Genomic DNA, 18,053 nt, shown 5'->3' on the forward strand with positions numbered 1-18,053 from the left:
CACAATCAAATGTTATCGTAGTTATTTATATTACTACATATTTAATACTTTGTGTGAACCCAAAATGCAAAATAACATAAGGGTAAAAAAGTAAATCCTTGAGTAACAAAATAAATCTGTCATAGTGATTAGAGCAGACCAGTCCCTACAAGCAGGTCCTGTCCACGTTTATAACGGAGTAGCTACTCGCCTCGGTTTCTCACGGGTGTACATGTTTTCCTCTTGAATCACTCTACTATGTAATCATGATGATGAGCAAACCATCTTTGTGCTCAACATATTACAGAGAGCCCAATGACACGACTCTATGATTATTGCTATTTCATTACGGAAATAATGTTATAATTGGGTGCGTTACTCATTGTTTCGTTCAGTAATGTTTTGTACATCTCTGTTTTTAATGTCTGGCCATTTTCCAATAAAGTGTTACTTTTGTTTTATGCCGTAGGAAATTTTGCTGCTAGGAAATTCTCAGCTAAATGTCCTTCCATTTGCCAACAAATGCCAATATAATACTAGTTGATAGCTATACTGGTCTAGCGGTTTACCACATAGCCTTTTATCCGAGGTTCTATTCCTCGCACCGCATGTACATTTATGTGTATCGATCGATCGATATATACAAAATGTAATTATGTATTTCTATAATTTTTTTGGACTCTGCTTAGTTTGGGATTAGATGGCCCAGTGTAAGTTCAAGTTTATTATTATTATTATTACTAGTGACCCGGTTTGTTATCGCGCGGGGACCATTATTGTAAAGATACCTATTTTGTTAAAAAGCCAAATGTAATGTATAAAAGCCACTGATAATACAATTTTGTAAAAAATATTATTTTAAATCGATTAAACATTTCTTGATTATATCTGTTAGAAACGAAAGTCAAATCTCTGTACATATATGTATTGGTTTAGATTAGCAGGTACGTGCTAATCTAGTGTTTTAAATTTTATCTTGATTGTTTATCTATACCCCAGATTTTAAAAAATAGACAGCATTGAGAACAGATACGAAATATATCAGATTTGATTTTCTTCAAGATAAATAGATTCAAATCAGATTTGATTATCTTCAAGATAAATAGTCCTTTCGTTTATTAGTCCACTCATTTAATAATCTCCTGATTTCTAATTACAGTAATATTATTTTATACAAAAAATTATTTAATAAAATAAATTGTTTAATGCCTTTAACAATTGTTCATTCATCACGAAGTCGTAGAACCATCAATTATTTCATTTGTATGTACATTTGCTCCTATTATATATCCACATAGCGTATTAGCTCTTCTAATTTACATACAAAAACATACACATATCATGCTTTCGTCAGTAACAAAGTCCATCAACGCAAACTGTCAACTCTCATGAGTACTGTTTTAGTTTTAGATTGGAGCAAATATAAGTAGGTATTTTAGAATTGTACCTATTGTATGGTGTTTGCTGTCGACCTTTACATAAGTCGATGGCTATATCGATCTACAATAACCATGTGACGTGAACGTACACGTGTCTATAAAGGGCATTTCAATATTGTTTATTGCCATTCATTTAATTTGTGGAAGCATCCTAACAATCTATTAAGGTCCCTTCTCTTCATCACGACCTTAGTGTGTAACTCAATAAACATCTATTGTTACATTTTGATATGTAAATAAACAACAAGTTTATAATGAATACAAACATTTGAAAAGGTTTCTATTTAAATATGGTTAGTTGTTTTATAATATAAATAAGTACTTGGTTATAAAAAAAATGTACTGTGTAGTTTACTCAGATGGCGATTTTCTGTACATATATGTAGATACGTAGACATTGTTTTAACTTTATGGATAACACACTTCATCATATAAGACCTTAAATGTCATTTTAATAAAGTATACTCTCTAAACCTTGGCCTATAAAATAGCAATATTTCTTTATTACGAGCATCAAATTATCATATAAATAAGTACATGGTTATCAAAAAAAAAATGTACTGTGTAGTTTACTCAGATGGTGATTTTCTGTATATATATGTACGTAGACATTGTTTTAACTATATGGATAACACACTTCATCATATAAGGCCTTAAATGTCATTTTAATAAAGTATACTCTCTAAACCTTGGCCTATAAAATAGCAATATTTCTTTATTACGAGCATCAAATTATCATATAAATATTTATAGGTACCTACAACGATTCGCATTTAGCTATGCCCGTTTAAGTTAATGGAACGATTACAAAATAACATATAAAATAGTTTCTATTGGATTGTGAATATTTAGAAAAGAATAATTCCACTCGTTTTGAAAATTTGAAGTAGAACTTTTGACTAGCTCTCACAGGTATTTTATAATGTTTGACGAAGTTTGTGGTGTGGATATAATACACTGTCTCTACTTGAGAGGCTCGCAGATTTCCGCATAACATAAACATTAGCACTTAGTCAAGAGCATATGTTTTTGTACTGTAACTGGAATGGCAAGCTGACTACCCTTTACTTATGTACACGAACAACCATTATACCCCTAGACCATTCCAGTGGTCTATATACACGTAAACACTAATTTCATTTCATATCTTACCCTTCAATCGTAGTACAGGTTACAAAGAAATCTGCTTGCCGGCTGACATAGGTCAGACAGAGGTACCTTCGCAAATAATTCTGTATAAAGTCTATATTGGTAAAAAGTTGTTGTATTGGTCTGAATAATTTTATATATCTTAATAAAAAGAAATATTTTATATGCCTTTTCAGTTGCTTGTACACAAGTCAACTTAGTTTAGTACCAGACGGCGCGGTTTGATATGTTCAGGTTTATTTATTATTTTCTGTTTTTTGCCTTAGATATTATGAACAAAACGAAGCAGAAAGCAAGGTGACTAAAGGATAAAAAATGCCGCTTCTACGCAACGCCGACATACCCACAACAAAAGTCACGGACTCCATAGCGACACGATACTCAGTCGCCGTTATTGGTTCGTGGGCCGCCGAGACAGGTGATTATTATATTATACATACATCCCTAATTTGAGTATTAAAATATATGTGTATTTTTGTATTTATGTACAAGCTCATTTGAAAAGAATGAGAGCTGAGTTTCGATGACACTGTTTGAATTTTCCTGAAATAATAAGTAATATTATTAATTAAATTTTTACTTCTCCAAAATAAAATTCAACAGGAGTACACTGTAATATTGATTGCAAAAATTATATTTTAAATTGGTGCAAATAGAGCGAACATGTGAACTGACACAAAAACACAAAATATAGTTAAATCGACTGTATTTTAGAAATTAGCGACTACCTATGTTGCAATTATTTTTTGTAATAATAGGTGCCTTATATAGCCATGCTACGATGTATCTTCATGTTAGGTTCAATAAAATTCGAAGAAGCCTTTAGTGATAAACTAAGTAACAAACTTTATGTAAATTAAAATCCCTTCTGATTTGTTTATAAAATGATGCTTCAAAAATACATAATTCATTAATAAAATATTTTTTTTGCTGGTATTATATTACTATTTCCTTCAGTGTTCGTTACTCGTATATAAATAGTTCTATTAATTAATGTCAATTGGAGACAATGTACGAACAGACGTCATATCCTTTGTAACTCATATAGACGTTAACATGCTCGTTTATTTCAATTTAATCGATTTTATATACGCGATTATAATTTATTCACATTATCCTATTTATTATTTGTAAATGTACATCGTCAATGGCTTTACAAGCTACTTCTAATTAAAAATAAAATATACGACGAATTTGAAATTTTCCTCTTTTTGAAATTATATAAAGTAAATTAAATATATTAGTATTTTATTTAGGTAGTGAGTGAAATCTGCTAATAATGGTAAACTGATGGTCCATCTAATTATAATTGGCAGGTAATAATAATAGCTTATAGATTTAAGAATTGTAGGAATATAAATAGTCTTTATTTAATCGAAAATCATTTTTTTTATTCTACGATTCATTCGGAAACCAGACTGAACAAAAACGACGAGAAACACACGTGTACTTTTAAACAAAATACAACAATTTTAAGATTTTCTGTGATTACAAACTGTCAAAATGCATAATTCATAAGTATGTATGAAATTGAATTACAGTGTACCATTGATATCACGGTACATACAAATACATGTATTTATGGCAATGTGACATCTCATAAGTTAATATTTCTAGTTACTACTTGTATTTCGATGACTACATACTATGTGTAATATTACTGGTTACGCCAAAGCGATGCGTACCTGGTTTGTCTTGTGCATTGACACCCCTCCCGGCTAATTCAATAATCAGTGATGTCATAGCTTTCGCCGCGCGCGCACGTCGCACTCATATCGCACGCATGTCTTAATAGTTGTAATCAACCTGAGTGAATACCTGAGATTCCCGTAACCGTGTGGGCCCACTGAAGAACAAGCACATTGAAGTAGGGTAAGTCATTCATATACGACCAGCCAGTTTCCTATACAACAATATAGTCCATCGAAGAAGGCTAGATCATAGCCACCGCCGCATCATTTATTGGCCTTCCGTCGCCGGATCACAATAGGAATCGCAATTTATTTATTTAAAATTTGTTTTAATTTTTTCCTATTGTGAAAGTCGAGTGAATGACTCGCATGTAATATTGAACTTATTGCGCATGTAATAGGATCTAAAATTGCATACCACGGTTGCACAAATATAACGATACATTGGTATTTTCGTTAATAAATAAGTTTATATTTATGTCGCTTATGAATTGTTCATAACTCGCAGCTCAATTCTTCAATTTCGCTTTATATCTGTTTGCGTTGTTTCGTAGCGCAGGCGGGTCAGCATTTAATTTCACATTCACCCGCATTATATCGATATTGTTCGATCGATCAGCTTCTAGAAATATTATAGTTGTCGTTATACTATTTGACGAAACAATATTACCTGTCGAATATTATGTATGATGATTGTAGTGTTTGAATGTTAAGATTGTTAGTGTTAGTTACCGTAGTCTTTACACAAGAAAGTGAGCAGGGAAAGCACACTATTTAATCTGAATAATTATTGATAAGCAGCGATTTTATTTCTGTTCGTAATAGATATTTTATTTCCTTGCAGAACTCGCTAATATAATACGCTGGTTATTGTAAATTGTTTGGGTATTTAGTTCGCATAGCTGTTTTATACAATACATGTCGGTTAAAGATCGTGCCCTACGTACCTATGATTAAGTTATACGTGGTGTATCGACACAGTGACTAACAACAACGCTTTAGACGACTCCCGCGTAAAAATAATAGTTGTGAACATAGTTATTTTATATCTTTTTAGTTATAGTTATAGATATATTATCTGATTTTCTATGACAACACTCCCTTCGATTTCGCTTTATGTATAGTTTATGTTTCGCTCGCATATTTTTTGTAGATGTATGGTCGATACCTACATTCCGCATTGTCGCACTTATGTACCTACATACTACCGCTTATGAGTAGGTATATATAAATTTATTTGTCACGCGCTTTAGTGTTTAAAACGTTATTGTGATTTTTCTCGCACCGCATATTTAAAATATTGCTTTTATGCATTATTTTATTTTTCTCGCATATAGGTATATATAGATAATAGTTGTACCTATTTTTCGCATTATTAATTAGTAGTTTTATAGCATAGTAAGCATATATTTTTTATGTATGCTAGTTTATATCGCGCATCATTTCTCGCATTTGTGTACTTATTTTCGCTACAAGTACATCTGTCTGTCTTGTAGGTATTTAATGTACTAAATACCTATTATACTTTATTATTGTTTATCGCTCGCCTTTTACGGTAGTACAGGTATAGTTGTACGTTATTACCTAGATAGTTTTATATATCGCATTTATTGGTTTTCCGTTGTTATTTTTTAAAAGTATATATATATAAATAATAATAATGGCTAACACAAACGCAAAATTAAAAATGTATGAAGCAAAACGTGCACAATATTTTTCGCAACTTCAGTCTATTTATGAATTATCTTCGAAAACTAAAATGGAGAAACATCGTAATGTTTTTATTGCAAAAGTTAGCCTGATCGATCAAATGCGCACCGAGTATGTTAAAATTGTCGATGAAATTATTCTCCTTAATTTGGAACTAAACCCTGATTATGTAGTTAATTATCAATCTCTCACCGCTTTTGACGAAATGTTTTATTCTATAAAGATGATGGCGGTCTCGTTACAACCTCAATCTTCGCGAACTCCAGCTCCCGCTTGTCATCTGCTTTACCAGACAACAAACAGGGATCAGTAAGGATCCCCAAATTGTGTTACCAGTTTCTCAGGTGATATTTTAGAATTTCCTTTCTTTACGAAACATTCAAACATAATGAATCCTTTTCGGACTCAGAACGTTTTCATTATCTTATGAGTCAATGTCAGGAAAGGCTAGAAATCTGTGTGCTGGCCAAAGTACCAAAGCCGAAAATTATCCTATATTGATGGCAAGCTTTAATCGACAAGTATCAAGATAAACGCTCTCTTGCAATCATATTTAGATAAATTATTTTCTTTAAAATCAATTAACGGTCCTTCGGCAATAAACTTAGAAAAATTTATTGATACTTTCTCGTCGACTATCGCAGCATTAAAGCAACTTAAAATTGAAAAGCTGGATGATTTTATATTTATTTATATGGGATTAAAGGCATTAGATCAGGCTACCGCGCAGTCGTATGAGTCATCAATTAGAGGAGAAGATGACATACCGCAGTTTGAAAATTTTATAAAATTTATACGTCAACACGTAAAAATATTACAACGCATGTCAACCGCACCGCCAATAAAAATGCCGCCACCATAGTTGGACCATCCCGCCGCCGCGTCCGACAGTGGTCGTGCACAGTCGCATCAAAATCATCGCTCGATCGCCACGTACATTTTTAGGTACTAATCCTACGCAACGCATTTATTGTTCCTTATGTAACGGTGATTCACATTCTCAATTATATAAATGCAAACAATTTTCAACTTTCACAATTAATGATCGATTTAATTATATTAAAACTAAATATGTGTACTAGATGTCTAAGTAGTCAACATAAATATTTCATTGTCAATCAACTTCCGCCTGTCGAAATTGTAACAATCCGAGACATCATACGTTGCTTTGTTTTAAAAATAATAATTCCGCACCTACGCAAGTATCTCAGGATACGAAAAACGCACAGACATCTTCTACGCACGGTCGCCAATTACCACCATCTTCTTCGTCGCAATTGCCTCCGCTTGCGCACACACAACCCACACAACAGACACGATTAGAACCAACTCCCGTTCCTACTGGAACCACCACTGGTGGAGACAAGGAGTCGTTATGCACGCTTTCATCGTCCATTCATGAGCAGCCGTATGTGACTGAAGTACTTGCTACTGCCAAGGTATTTGCTACTGCTCGTAATGGGAGTGATGTTGTCATTCGCTGCTTATTGGACCCCGGGTCACAAAAGCATTATATTAATCTAAGTGTTGTTTAAAATTGGGTTTAACCATGCAGCCGGACGCACATACCACCGTTAAGGGTATAGGTGGCGCCACTGAACCAGTTAAGGGTGCAGTTGATCTCTCTTTCCGATCGAGATTTAATCATGAGCAATATTATAATATTCGCGCTTTAGTTTTTAATAAAATAACAGGTAACTTACCAACATGTCAAATTGATGTTGGCGCGCTCAGTTACTTAACTAATATTCCGCTCGCAGATGCACGTGGGGAACACCATCAGTTAAAGATATACCTATTTGATTTATCAATATTCACGACCTTTTGTCTGGAGGTAAAATTATAAATTCACCTGGTACTCCAAACGCGTTGGAGACTGTTCTCGGTTATCTTATTTTAGGTGAAGCTCCCACCTTCCTACGTCTTCTTCATTCTCGTTCTGTTCCACCACTTCGTGCGAGGTTTCAGTATTAATTCGCAAATTTTGGGAGATTGAAGAAGTAGATCGCAAACCAATAACAAGTATAGACGATAAATACTGTGAAGATTTTTATACCACAACGACCACTCGTAACGAATCATTTTTCACTACGAAGTCGCTTTACCATTTGTATAGTTCTAAGTCTTTAGGGAACTGTTTCGATATCGCTAAACGCAGATTTTATCATTTGGAACGTAAATTCGCATCAAAACCGCAACTGAAATACCTTTATGATGAGGTAATTCACGAATATATAGAAAAACAATATATTTCTCCCGTAGACGTAATTGAAAATAACAGCCCTAGTTATTTTATACCGCATCACGCAGTCTTACGTGAGGACAAAGTGTCCACGAAAATAAGGCCGGTACTAGACGCAAGCGCGAAGTCTAGTACTGGATTTTCGCTTAATGATATTCTACATACAGGTCCTTCCTTACAACAGGATTTATTTATTATTCTCTTGAATATGAGATTATTCGCAGTCGCCATCTCAGCTGATGTGCGACAAATGTATTTACGAATAAAAGTTCGCCCGCAAGATCGTTGTTTTCAACGTATTGTATATAGATTTAGTCCTAATAAACCGCTCCAAGTCTTTGAATTTAATAAAGTTGCATTTGGCTTACGTTGCAGCCCGTACTTAGCGTTACGTACTGTATATATAGCTTCCGATGAAGGAAATAAAAACCCTATCGCACTGGTTACCATTGAAGATTCTATGGAACCTTATTTATATTCGCTCGCTCGCAAATTTTCGTCATGGATGAAATTACTTCGTGTAATTTGTTATATTTATAAGTTCGCTAATATTCTTCCACGCGGCGTCATATCCAGTTCCGATTTGGATTTCGCCGAACGTATGATTATTCGCGCTGTGCAGGGGTTTCATTTTAAAAACGATTTAGCAAGTTAAATAATAAAAAACCTTGTACCGCATCAATAATTAAATTAAATCCATTTTTATCAGACAATCTCTTAAGAGTTGGTGGTCGTCTGACTCATTCTGATGAAGATTTCGATTATAAACACCCTATATTACTTCCGGGCAGAGATCATATAGTTCAATTAATTGTAACACACTTTCATCGTAAAAACCTGCAAAGGCCCAGAATTGTTAATGTCAATACTACGTACTAAATATTGGATTCTCGCAGCTCGACGTATGATTCGCACGATCGTAGCTAATTGTAATATTTGTTTCCGCAATAAACCGCGTCCTACATGCCCACCGATGGGTGATCTGCCTGCACTAAGGGTGAAGGAAGTTCCTAAAGCCTTTGTCCATTGTGGCTGTGATTTCGCAGGTCCGTTTTTTGTAACCCCTTATCGCGGTCGTGGTATAACCACTCGCAAAGCATACGTTTGCTTATTCACGTGCTTAACCACTCGGGCTGTTCATATTGAGCTCGCAAGTGAATTGAGTACAGTTTGTTTTCTCGCCGCGTTAAAACGTTTTTTCGCTCGCCGCGGTCCTATTCAATGCATGTATACGGATCATGGTACTAATTTTATAGGGGCACGATCCTACCTACGTGAACTTTATTTGTTTTTATCGCAAGAATGTAATCTGTTTGGGATAAGGAATTAGCTAACAATGGAATTAAGTGGACCCTTATCCCTCCTAACGCACCGCATATGCCCATTGCCTTTGCAATAATATGTATTCTATAAGATAGGTAGTACGCATTTATAATAGGTTAATAAGTTAAGTTAAAATCCTTTGCATTTTTCTTATTTAGTAAATTCCGCATTTGATATTTTTTGTATTTTTTCTTTCTTGTTTTTTGTATTTGTCGCATTCGCAATAAGGTTCAATTATGTAGTTCATAAATAATATAGCTTTATTTTTTTGTTAATTTTACTTTGACATTATGTCAAGGCGGGGGGCATGGTTACGCCAAACGCGATGCGTACCTGGTTTGTCTTGTGCATTGACACCCCTCCCGGCTAATTCAATAATCAGTGATGTAATTTTCGCCGCGAATATCAACGTCGCACTCATATCGCAAGCATGTCTTAATAGAATTGTAATCAACCTGAGTGAATTCCTGAGATTCCCGTAACCGTGTGGGCCCACTGAAGAACAAGCACATTGAAGTAGGGTAAGTCATTCATATTCGACCAGCCAGTTTCCTATACAACAATATAGTCCATCGAAGAAGGCTAGATCATAGCCACCGCCGCACCAATTACAAATAATGTCAAGTACAAAGAGTCTATTTTTGCACCTTTAGCTATGTATAGTAGGCATCCATTGTTGTGTATATTGACATAACTAATTCTATACTTTATATTTAGCTACTTACCCGTTCGACTTAACAAAAACACGGCTTCAAATACAATCTGAAGTGGCGGCTGCTAAACATGGATATAAGGTATAATATTTACATTATTTATGATCAAGATAGGGTTATGTTATAACAACTAAATAATGACAGAATAAGAGGCAGATATGACATCTTAGTTCTCTGGAGTGGCAACGTATAGGTGTTACCGCGGGTGTCGTTTGATAAAGTGATGTCCGTAGTGTTGTTCGTAATATAGGGGACTGTTGCCGCTTGGGGGGAAGGGGATTGTTAATAATGTGGACTAATAACCGCTTTGCTACAAGTATGTACTATATCAGATCGACCTCCACGCAGCTCCTCCAGTTACCATCGTGATAAACTTATGGTGAATTTACCACGATACGCTAACTGATCTGACCTCATGTTCATCTTATCGTCCGCCACTGGTGCCCCGCCAGCGTAATCCGTTAGCGCAGGCGGGTGCAGCATTCCATTATCATCCATAAGACTGTCACCGCATATCATATATGACATCAGCTTGTTTTCCATTCCAATTACATATTTTTGTTAAAGAAATTGATAAATAAAACGTACTTGACTACAAAAAGACTTTTAATCTTAATTTAATATAGGTTTTTCAAATTCATCGAAGTTTAAGTTGTAATTTTGTAGTATTTCAATTAATTTCAACAAAATGTATTATCGACAGTCCAAAAATTAATTAATATTATTAATTAATTTCATCAATGATAATAATCGAAGCACGTTCCTAATATATTACAAATGTTTACAGTTGGAAAATCATGGGATGATAAAAACAGCAGTTAGTATCGCAAAGAATGAGGGAGTCCTTAAACTGTGGACCGGTCTGATGCCGATGTTCCAACGTCACGCAATATACTCAGGCTCCAGGATTATTATCTACGAGAAATTCCGCAATTGTTTCAAAGATGAAAACGGGAAGGTGTCCTTGGGCGTGGCTTCTTTAGGTAAGTTATGCAATATAATGTTACAAACTTCTTCGATTTAATACTAGGTGGCAAATTCAAAACGAATCAACTGTCTCACCTTATCAGGGACAATCATAAATTACGTCAAACCTTAGGGGAAGAGGGAATATCGAGGTGAGTTACAAACTCCGTTTAAAATATTCATGAAATCTAGGAGATAGGAGTAGTATTAAAGCCTGAAATGTTTACTATTGGAATGGAATTTAGCTGTGTGCAGAAGCCGGCCCGTTTCTTCATATTTTAACGGATTCAAAACAATGAAATAAGCGTACCATAATTTATAAATGGCTCCTTATGGCAGCACCGCAGATAGCCAACTATTGACGTAAAAGTGAACACAACACTTGACACGCCCATATTTAGTGGGATATATTTAATCCAATGTCCAAAGGGCAAGCCTACTGCTGACTCCGATTAATTTATTGATCTTTCCATCATTGACCTTTGAGATTCAACGCAATACTAAACAAACTATTAGACCTAGATAATTTTTACACTTTTCTTTAATTTGTTTGCTTGGTGTTCACTATTTTAATGTCACCATATATTCTGTGATATTTGAACGTCGTATTATTGAACAGGTAATGAAACAGGCTTAACATGATTGGAAGTCCTTCAGGGGGGCTGGTTGCTGGGTCCTTGGCGCAGCTGATCGCATCGCCGACGGACTTGGTGAAAGTACAGATGCAGGCTGAAGGTCGGAGGCTAATCCAGGGCAAGCCGCCACGGTTTGCAAACTGCCGACAGGCGTACGCGATGCTCTATGCGGAATCCGGGATCTTGGGCTTTTGGAGAGGTACTTTCTATTTTATAACAGCATAGTTTATTACATAATAATTATACACGTGTTTAAGCCACATCGTTATCGACTTCAACATCGAGAATCAATAATTACTAATATCTGAACAATTTATCTAATTTTCACACCTGAAAATTCCTACTTATAGTATTTGAGAATTTCTCGTAATTACCTTATTTGCATTATTACATCCTGACTTTGTGACAATGGGAGCATCTAGAAAGTATGCCCTGCCAAATTAAATAAAAAAATTGACGAAGATATTGATGAGTACCTAGACATAAAAAAATACATAGTAAATAATCATAGAGCCTCCTTTTTTGAAGTCGGATAAAAGCGAACTGTAATTCGTGGAACACAAAAAAACAGTTATTATTTTTCGTGATGCTCGAATCTTGAAATAACTAGACTCAGAAATTACTGATATTCTGATGTACCTACTCAACTGACAATGGTTTATCAGTATCTTATTATATGGATTCAAAGTTATTAATTCTAAGTGTATCACAAACAAATATTTATAATAATAATGATGTTAAATAGACAGTTTATAAAGGGATGTTCATAAGGTAGACAATAAAAATGAAACCGTATGATAATTAACCATTTAATGTTTTTTACGATATTATGTGACGCGGTTGAATAAAATCATAATTAATAAAATTCTACATATACAAGTCTTTGGGCCGAGGACCTTTAAGATCATATACATAATTATAAATTAAATAACGAACTCAATTTTTTAAATGTTAAATACGTCTGTTAAACCATTGGTTTGGACTTGGAACCCCTAAAATATAAAAATATTATACACGTAGTTAATGCACAATAAATATTTGCATTGAATATTTCCAGGAGCGGTGCCAAATGTACAACGGGCGGCCTTGGTGAATATGGGAGACTTAGCGACGTACGACTACACTAAACAATTCCTGATGAGGGAATTCGGGATGGCTGATAACGCTCTGCTGCATGCCGCCGCCGCGTTCACAGCTGGCTTCGTAGCTGCTGTCCTCGGGATGCCAGCGGATGTACTCAAAACAAGACTCATGAACCAGCCTGTGGGTCCAGACGGAAGGTAAAGTTCCTTTTATGTAACAGCTTCAGTTGTCTAGCGGTTTAGTCATCGCATCCGGTTCAAACATTTGTATTGATTACTAGGATTGTGTGTTTTACGATTGATTGATTAATCTGGTTGGTTTCTACGTATATAATGAATGTATTTATATATTTCTATCAGTTATCTAGCACATAGTCTCCGCCTCTTCAGTTGAGACTACATTGCGATGTGTGAAAGTTCAGGACAATTCCTGAGTTATTATTATTTTACAATAATTTATGACCTCCGTGATTGGCGATTGGCTTAGCTTTGCGTTAAACACGAAGAAAAGAAGAAGAACACAGATTTAGAGTATGGTTTCTAATTGGGAACTTTCCCCATACACAACAAATTAGGTTAAAGATATAGTATTTGATTTATTTATTTCACACTCAATTTTGAATAATATTTTATTATTTGCTTTAATAAAATCATTTGCATAATAATCGTAGACAACTCATTCCTATTTCTTGATAATAGTCCGCCCTCGACTCTATTAAATCTATGAGGTTCCATATTAAAGCAGATTGAATTTCACGTCTACTTCTTACTCTCCATTTGGTTAGAAGAATAGTCCATGAAGATTCTTATTCCGGCCCCCACTCCATTATTTTTTATCTACCGTCACTTAACCTGTGTGAATTTTGCTAACATTGACAACTGTGTGTATTCTACAGTAGACATTTGTACCACCCACGCGTAAACTGACACGTGATTAATAAACAAACACTAATTAATGGTTTTATAAGGTTATAAAATAAAACATGAATCGGTGACCTTTGTACGGTTAACAAGATACGTAGGTACAGAATTAATCGAGATATTCAATTGGTACTACCTACTGGAAAATTTCATCTTTATAAGTTTATGGTAAGAAATACAAAGCTAGTTGTTGTAGCTGTAGATGTAGGAAGTTTTAAAATTTATAATGAATTGTTTTCATTACAAAGAAAACATCAATCTTTTACTTTTTTTTTAGATTTCGTTTAGATACACACAGATTTCGTTGGTACTTGTTATATATTTACTTATATATTTACTTACGTATGCAGAAAGCACTTTTTAGACATAATAGTAGTAATAATCCAGGACAATTTATACAGCGCCATCTAGTCTTAAGCTAAGTAGAGCTTGTCACTAGAAAACTGATATAACAATATATCTACTTATATGTAACAATTAAAACTAAGGCAAATATATACCGAATGACAACTGTATTTTGTCAATGAATTCATGGAAGTTTTGCAAACAGCTGTAGATGCATTGGTGTTTAGATATACAACATAGCTATACCTGCTTAGTACAAGGGTATAAGATATGGACGCGACTGAGGTCAAGCTAACGGGGTCAAAGTCGAGGCTTGCTGCGCAGACTCGTTGTACTGTTGTAATACATGTCTGCTTTTCCTTTCGTTTCCAAGTGCAATTTACGTATAAATCTGTCTACATATATAACATAGTTGCAATGGAAATGAAAACATAGGGATAACAAACAATAATACCTGTGAAACGGAACTATTTCCACTAACGTTTCAGAAATAAGAATAAGTTATACGTATATGATTATAATTTTCATGAATCCATATCTAGTAATATTACAAATGCGATATTGTTTGTCTGTCCGTTTTCTTTTCATAACTAAATAGTTCAACGGAACTTAATGAGATTTGACGTTAGGATAGATTTTATTATTACATATAATAGAGATAAAGGATATCTTGTGACTGAAAAAAAAAAACCGATGAAGTCGCTGGTAACTATTTCCATAGTCAGCAAATTTATAAGATATACTTTTGTAATTTGACCTTATTATTTCGTAGCCATAATAATAATAACGGTGTTCGCGCTGATATTAATCGGCAGAATGAATTAAAACAAAAATTGGTATAAATTTGAAACATTCCTGGATTTATTTTTAACTAGCAATAAATTAATAATTATAATTAAGATAAACTAGATTTAATAAATAATATACAATATTTGACTTTGTTAACTTGTCGAATGTTCGATAATCTTGCATTATGCATAATATGGTTTCGGGTCAATAGAAAGGCGTTCCGCCGACCGTATTGCGCGCCTGGCATCGATAGTGGTGAAACCCGTATGACTCAACGAGTGACTACACTTAATATACATTCTACGTCTTGCTTTTCCTTTTTATAACTGTATTATTTCATGGGAATCAGTTCGTTTAAGGTCTCTAGAATTCTGTAGAATATAATTATTATGCCATCTTACTAATATTATGAACGCGAAAGTTTGTGAGAATGGATAGATGGATGGTTGTTTGCTACTCTTTCACGCAAAAACTATTGAACGGGTTCTGAGGAATCATAAATAAATTAAATAATAAATTTCACCCTGGTAAAACCACGGGCACAGCTAGTAACTGAATAATTTTTAAGACTAGGTATAAGGATCCCAAAGTAATATTTTCGCAACTATCTTATTAATTTTCTGCGAATATCAACGAAGTACCTATGTAATGATACTTCACAATACGAATATATTTATCACTATATGGATTTTATAGAATGACTCTAATTTGCCTATGGTATTGATCAGAGTATGATACCCACTTTTAAAACCGTAGATTTCATTATATTTCTTTGTCGCTGTCTTATATGTAAAGACGGTGGCGACCTTTAAAGTAAGTAGTTAATTTTACAATTCAGAACGAATATTTCGGCGCGGAATAAATTGTATATTGTGTAGATAAATTAAAAATTAACAATTATTAAAATTATAGCCACTAAGTTATTTTTAGCATTTAATAAAAAATAACTATCATAATTTATATCTGTGAGACTCAAAGATTTCAATTATAAAATCAGTGTAAAATTCATATTATGTATTAACATTTTACTTTTTTAAGTCTTAAGTCGATTGTAATGTAAAGTGTATATGGTTTATTTATTAGTTTTTTTTTTATTTCAGAGGAACGCTATATCGTGGAATGATCGATTGTCTGCAACAATCTGTGAAGAACGAAGGCATCTTTTCACTTTACAAAGGTTTCATACCACTGTGGATGCGGTTGGGTCCCTGGGCACTTATCAACTGGATAGTATTTGAGAACATCATGTTATCTATAGGTGGACAGACGTTTTAGGTGAAATTCTATTCATAAATAACGTTTTTATAACCTTTTCCAGAGTGGCGATTGGCCTTTATGAAATTTTACATCTGTCAGTATACAAATGCCGAACGTTTAAATTAATTATTTATAAGGCGTTGAATAGCATGTATTGGTGAAAACAGTCAATGTAAGGTTTTTTTTTGTGTATGATAATGAAATGGTGCACCCACCTGCGCTAACGGTTTACGCTGGCGGGGCACCAGTGGAGGATGATAAGATGAGCATGAGGTCAGGTCAGTTAGCCCATCGTGACAAATTCACCAAGAATTCATCACGATGGTTTCCAGGGAGAACCACGTGGAGGTCGACCTAACATGGTACATTGCTAGCAATGGGAGTTACTAGTTCCCATTGCTAACAATCCCCTTCCCCCCAGTCAATGTAGGGTTTTTTTAGGGATGATAATGGAGTGGTTCACCCGCTTGCGCTAACGGTTTGTAAAGAGCATTCTTAGAACGAGAATTGATCTGAGTGTGTAATAGTAGGATTTGTGTTTACAGCTTGTAGACAAGGAGAGGCTTGAACCGTAATCTTGTTTAATAAATGAATGGTACATGATAAAATCGATCCGAATAATCCCATACCAACATATATATATAATTGTTTTAAAATGTCTCAACATTTCACAAATAGTGGGTAAGGAGAGCACGAAGTTTTTATACCTATTTTATTTAATTTTTGTACCATTATAATGGAATTTTTACAAAATATACACACAGACATGATATTATAATATATTTAGACGTTGCAACTGCAATTAAGTACTTTGGTTGTCAATACTTGTTAGTAAATATACACAGCACTTGACTCAGATTTAATATATGTTAAAAAATGTTTACTGGACATTTTAGTGATAGAGGGAGTTTACTGTTTTAAAACATTTTCTGTAACACCATGACGAGTGGAAGATGGAGAGTTTAGCATTATCTGCTGTCATAAATTGAGGTAAATGCTTTCTCTATCTCTATTTATATTCCTCTAGTAATCATATTATTATAGGGACTAATTTATGTAGATAACTTATTCACTATAATTATAATTTTAAATGATCCGAGGTGATATTTATTTATACTTTTATGGCGAAATACTAGCAAACAATTAACTAATAAGAATTTACGTTTTTAAATGTTTTTATTTTTTAGTAAATCATTACACTGCAAGTCTCAATTGACTACGATAAGTTATATATTAAAAAAAATTGTAGTGTGTGTGCTTTGCAATAGGGATTACTTTTTCTATGAAATATCATATAATGTGATGACATCGATGCAGTGCCTATATTCCAATAAGTTACTGTATAAAGTTTGATAAATTATCTTAATTTTGTATTTCTTTTCACATTCGCTAGCTGTTCTAACAATTTAGAATAAGTATATCCTTTTATATGCAAGTACGATAATTTTTATATTTTTACATTTTCCTGCTGTTTGTAAAACACTACTACACATCACAGTACATACTTATTATCTCTTTTAATATGCTAATTAGGTCTAAACATAGGTAATCTTAGCAGAATGCCCCAAAAATACCAATTTGCATTAAGATATACTTACAAAATGGTAGTAGTCAGTAGAAAAGACACAAAAAAAACTGTGATTTGTTCCTCGTAATTATAATATAGATGTTAATATTTTTTCTGTACAGTTGTTGTTACAAATATTAGATACATAGATTGAAATGTATATTGTTGCTGTGTATTTTTTAGATTTATAATACCCTGTTTATAGTTGTATTATAAAATTATGTGAGAAATGTGATGTTGTTGAC

General features: G+C 33.8%; 1 protein-coding gene across 3 annotated transcripts in view; it reads left to right on the top strand.

Annotated features, from left to right (window-relative positions):
- The window catches only part of LOC131841179 (mitochondrial uncoupling protein 4), a 45,815-nt gene extending 27,768 nt beyond the window's left edge, over positions 1-18,047 (top strand). For all 3 annotated transcript variants that reach the window (XM_059189445.1, XM_059189444.1, XM_059189443.1), the window contains 6 exons: positions 2,834-2,985; positions 10,251-10,327; positions 11,034-11,229; positions 11,870-12,046; positions 12,905-13,127; positions 16,085-18,047. In XM_059189445.1, coding sequence (XP_059045428.1) covers positions 2,883-2,985; positions 10,251-10,327; positions 11,034-11,229; positions 11,870-12,046; positions 12,905-13,127; positions 16,085-16,259 — 951 coding nt within the window. In that variant the 5' untranslated portion in view covers positions 2,834-2,882 and the 3' untranslated portion in view covers positions 16,260-18,047. The remainder of the gene's footprint in view (positions 1-2,833; positions 2,986-10,250; positions 10,328-11,033; positions 11,230-11,869; positions 12,047-12,904; positions 13,128-16,084) is intronic.
- Positions 18,048-18,053: the final 6 nt, after the last annotated feature.

This window comes from Achroia grisella, unplaced genomic scaffold, assembly GCF_030625045.1.
Source record: "Achroia grisella isolate CSIRO2021 unplaced genomic scaffold, CSIRO_AGI_Agris_v1 utg1573, whole genome shotgun sequence".
NCBI lineage: Eukaryota > Metazoa > Arthropoda > Insecta > Lepidoptera > Pyralidae > Achroia > Achroia grisella.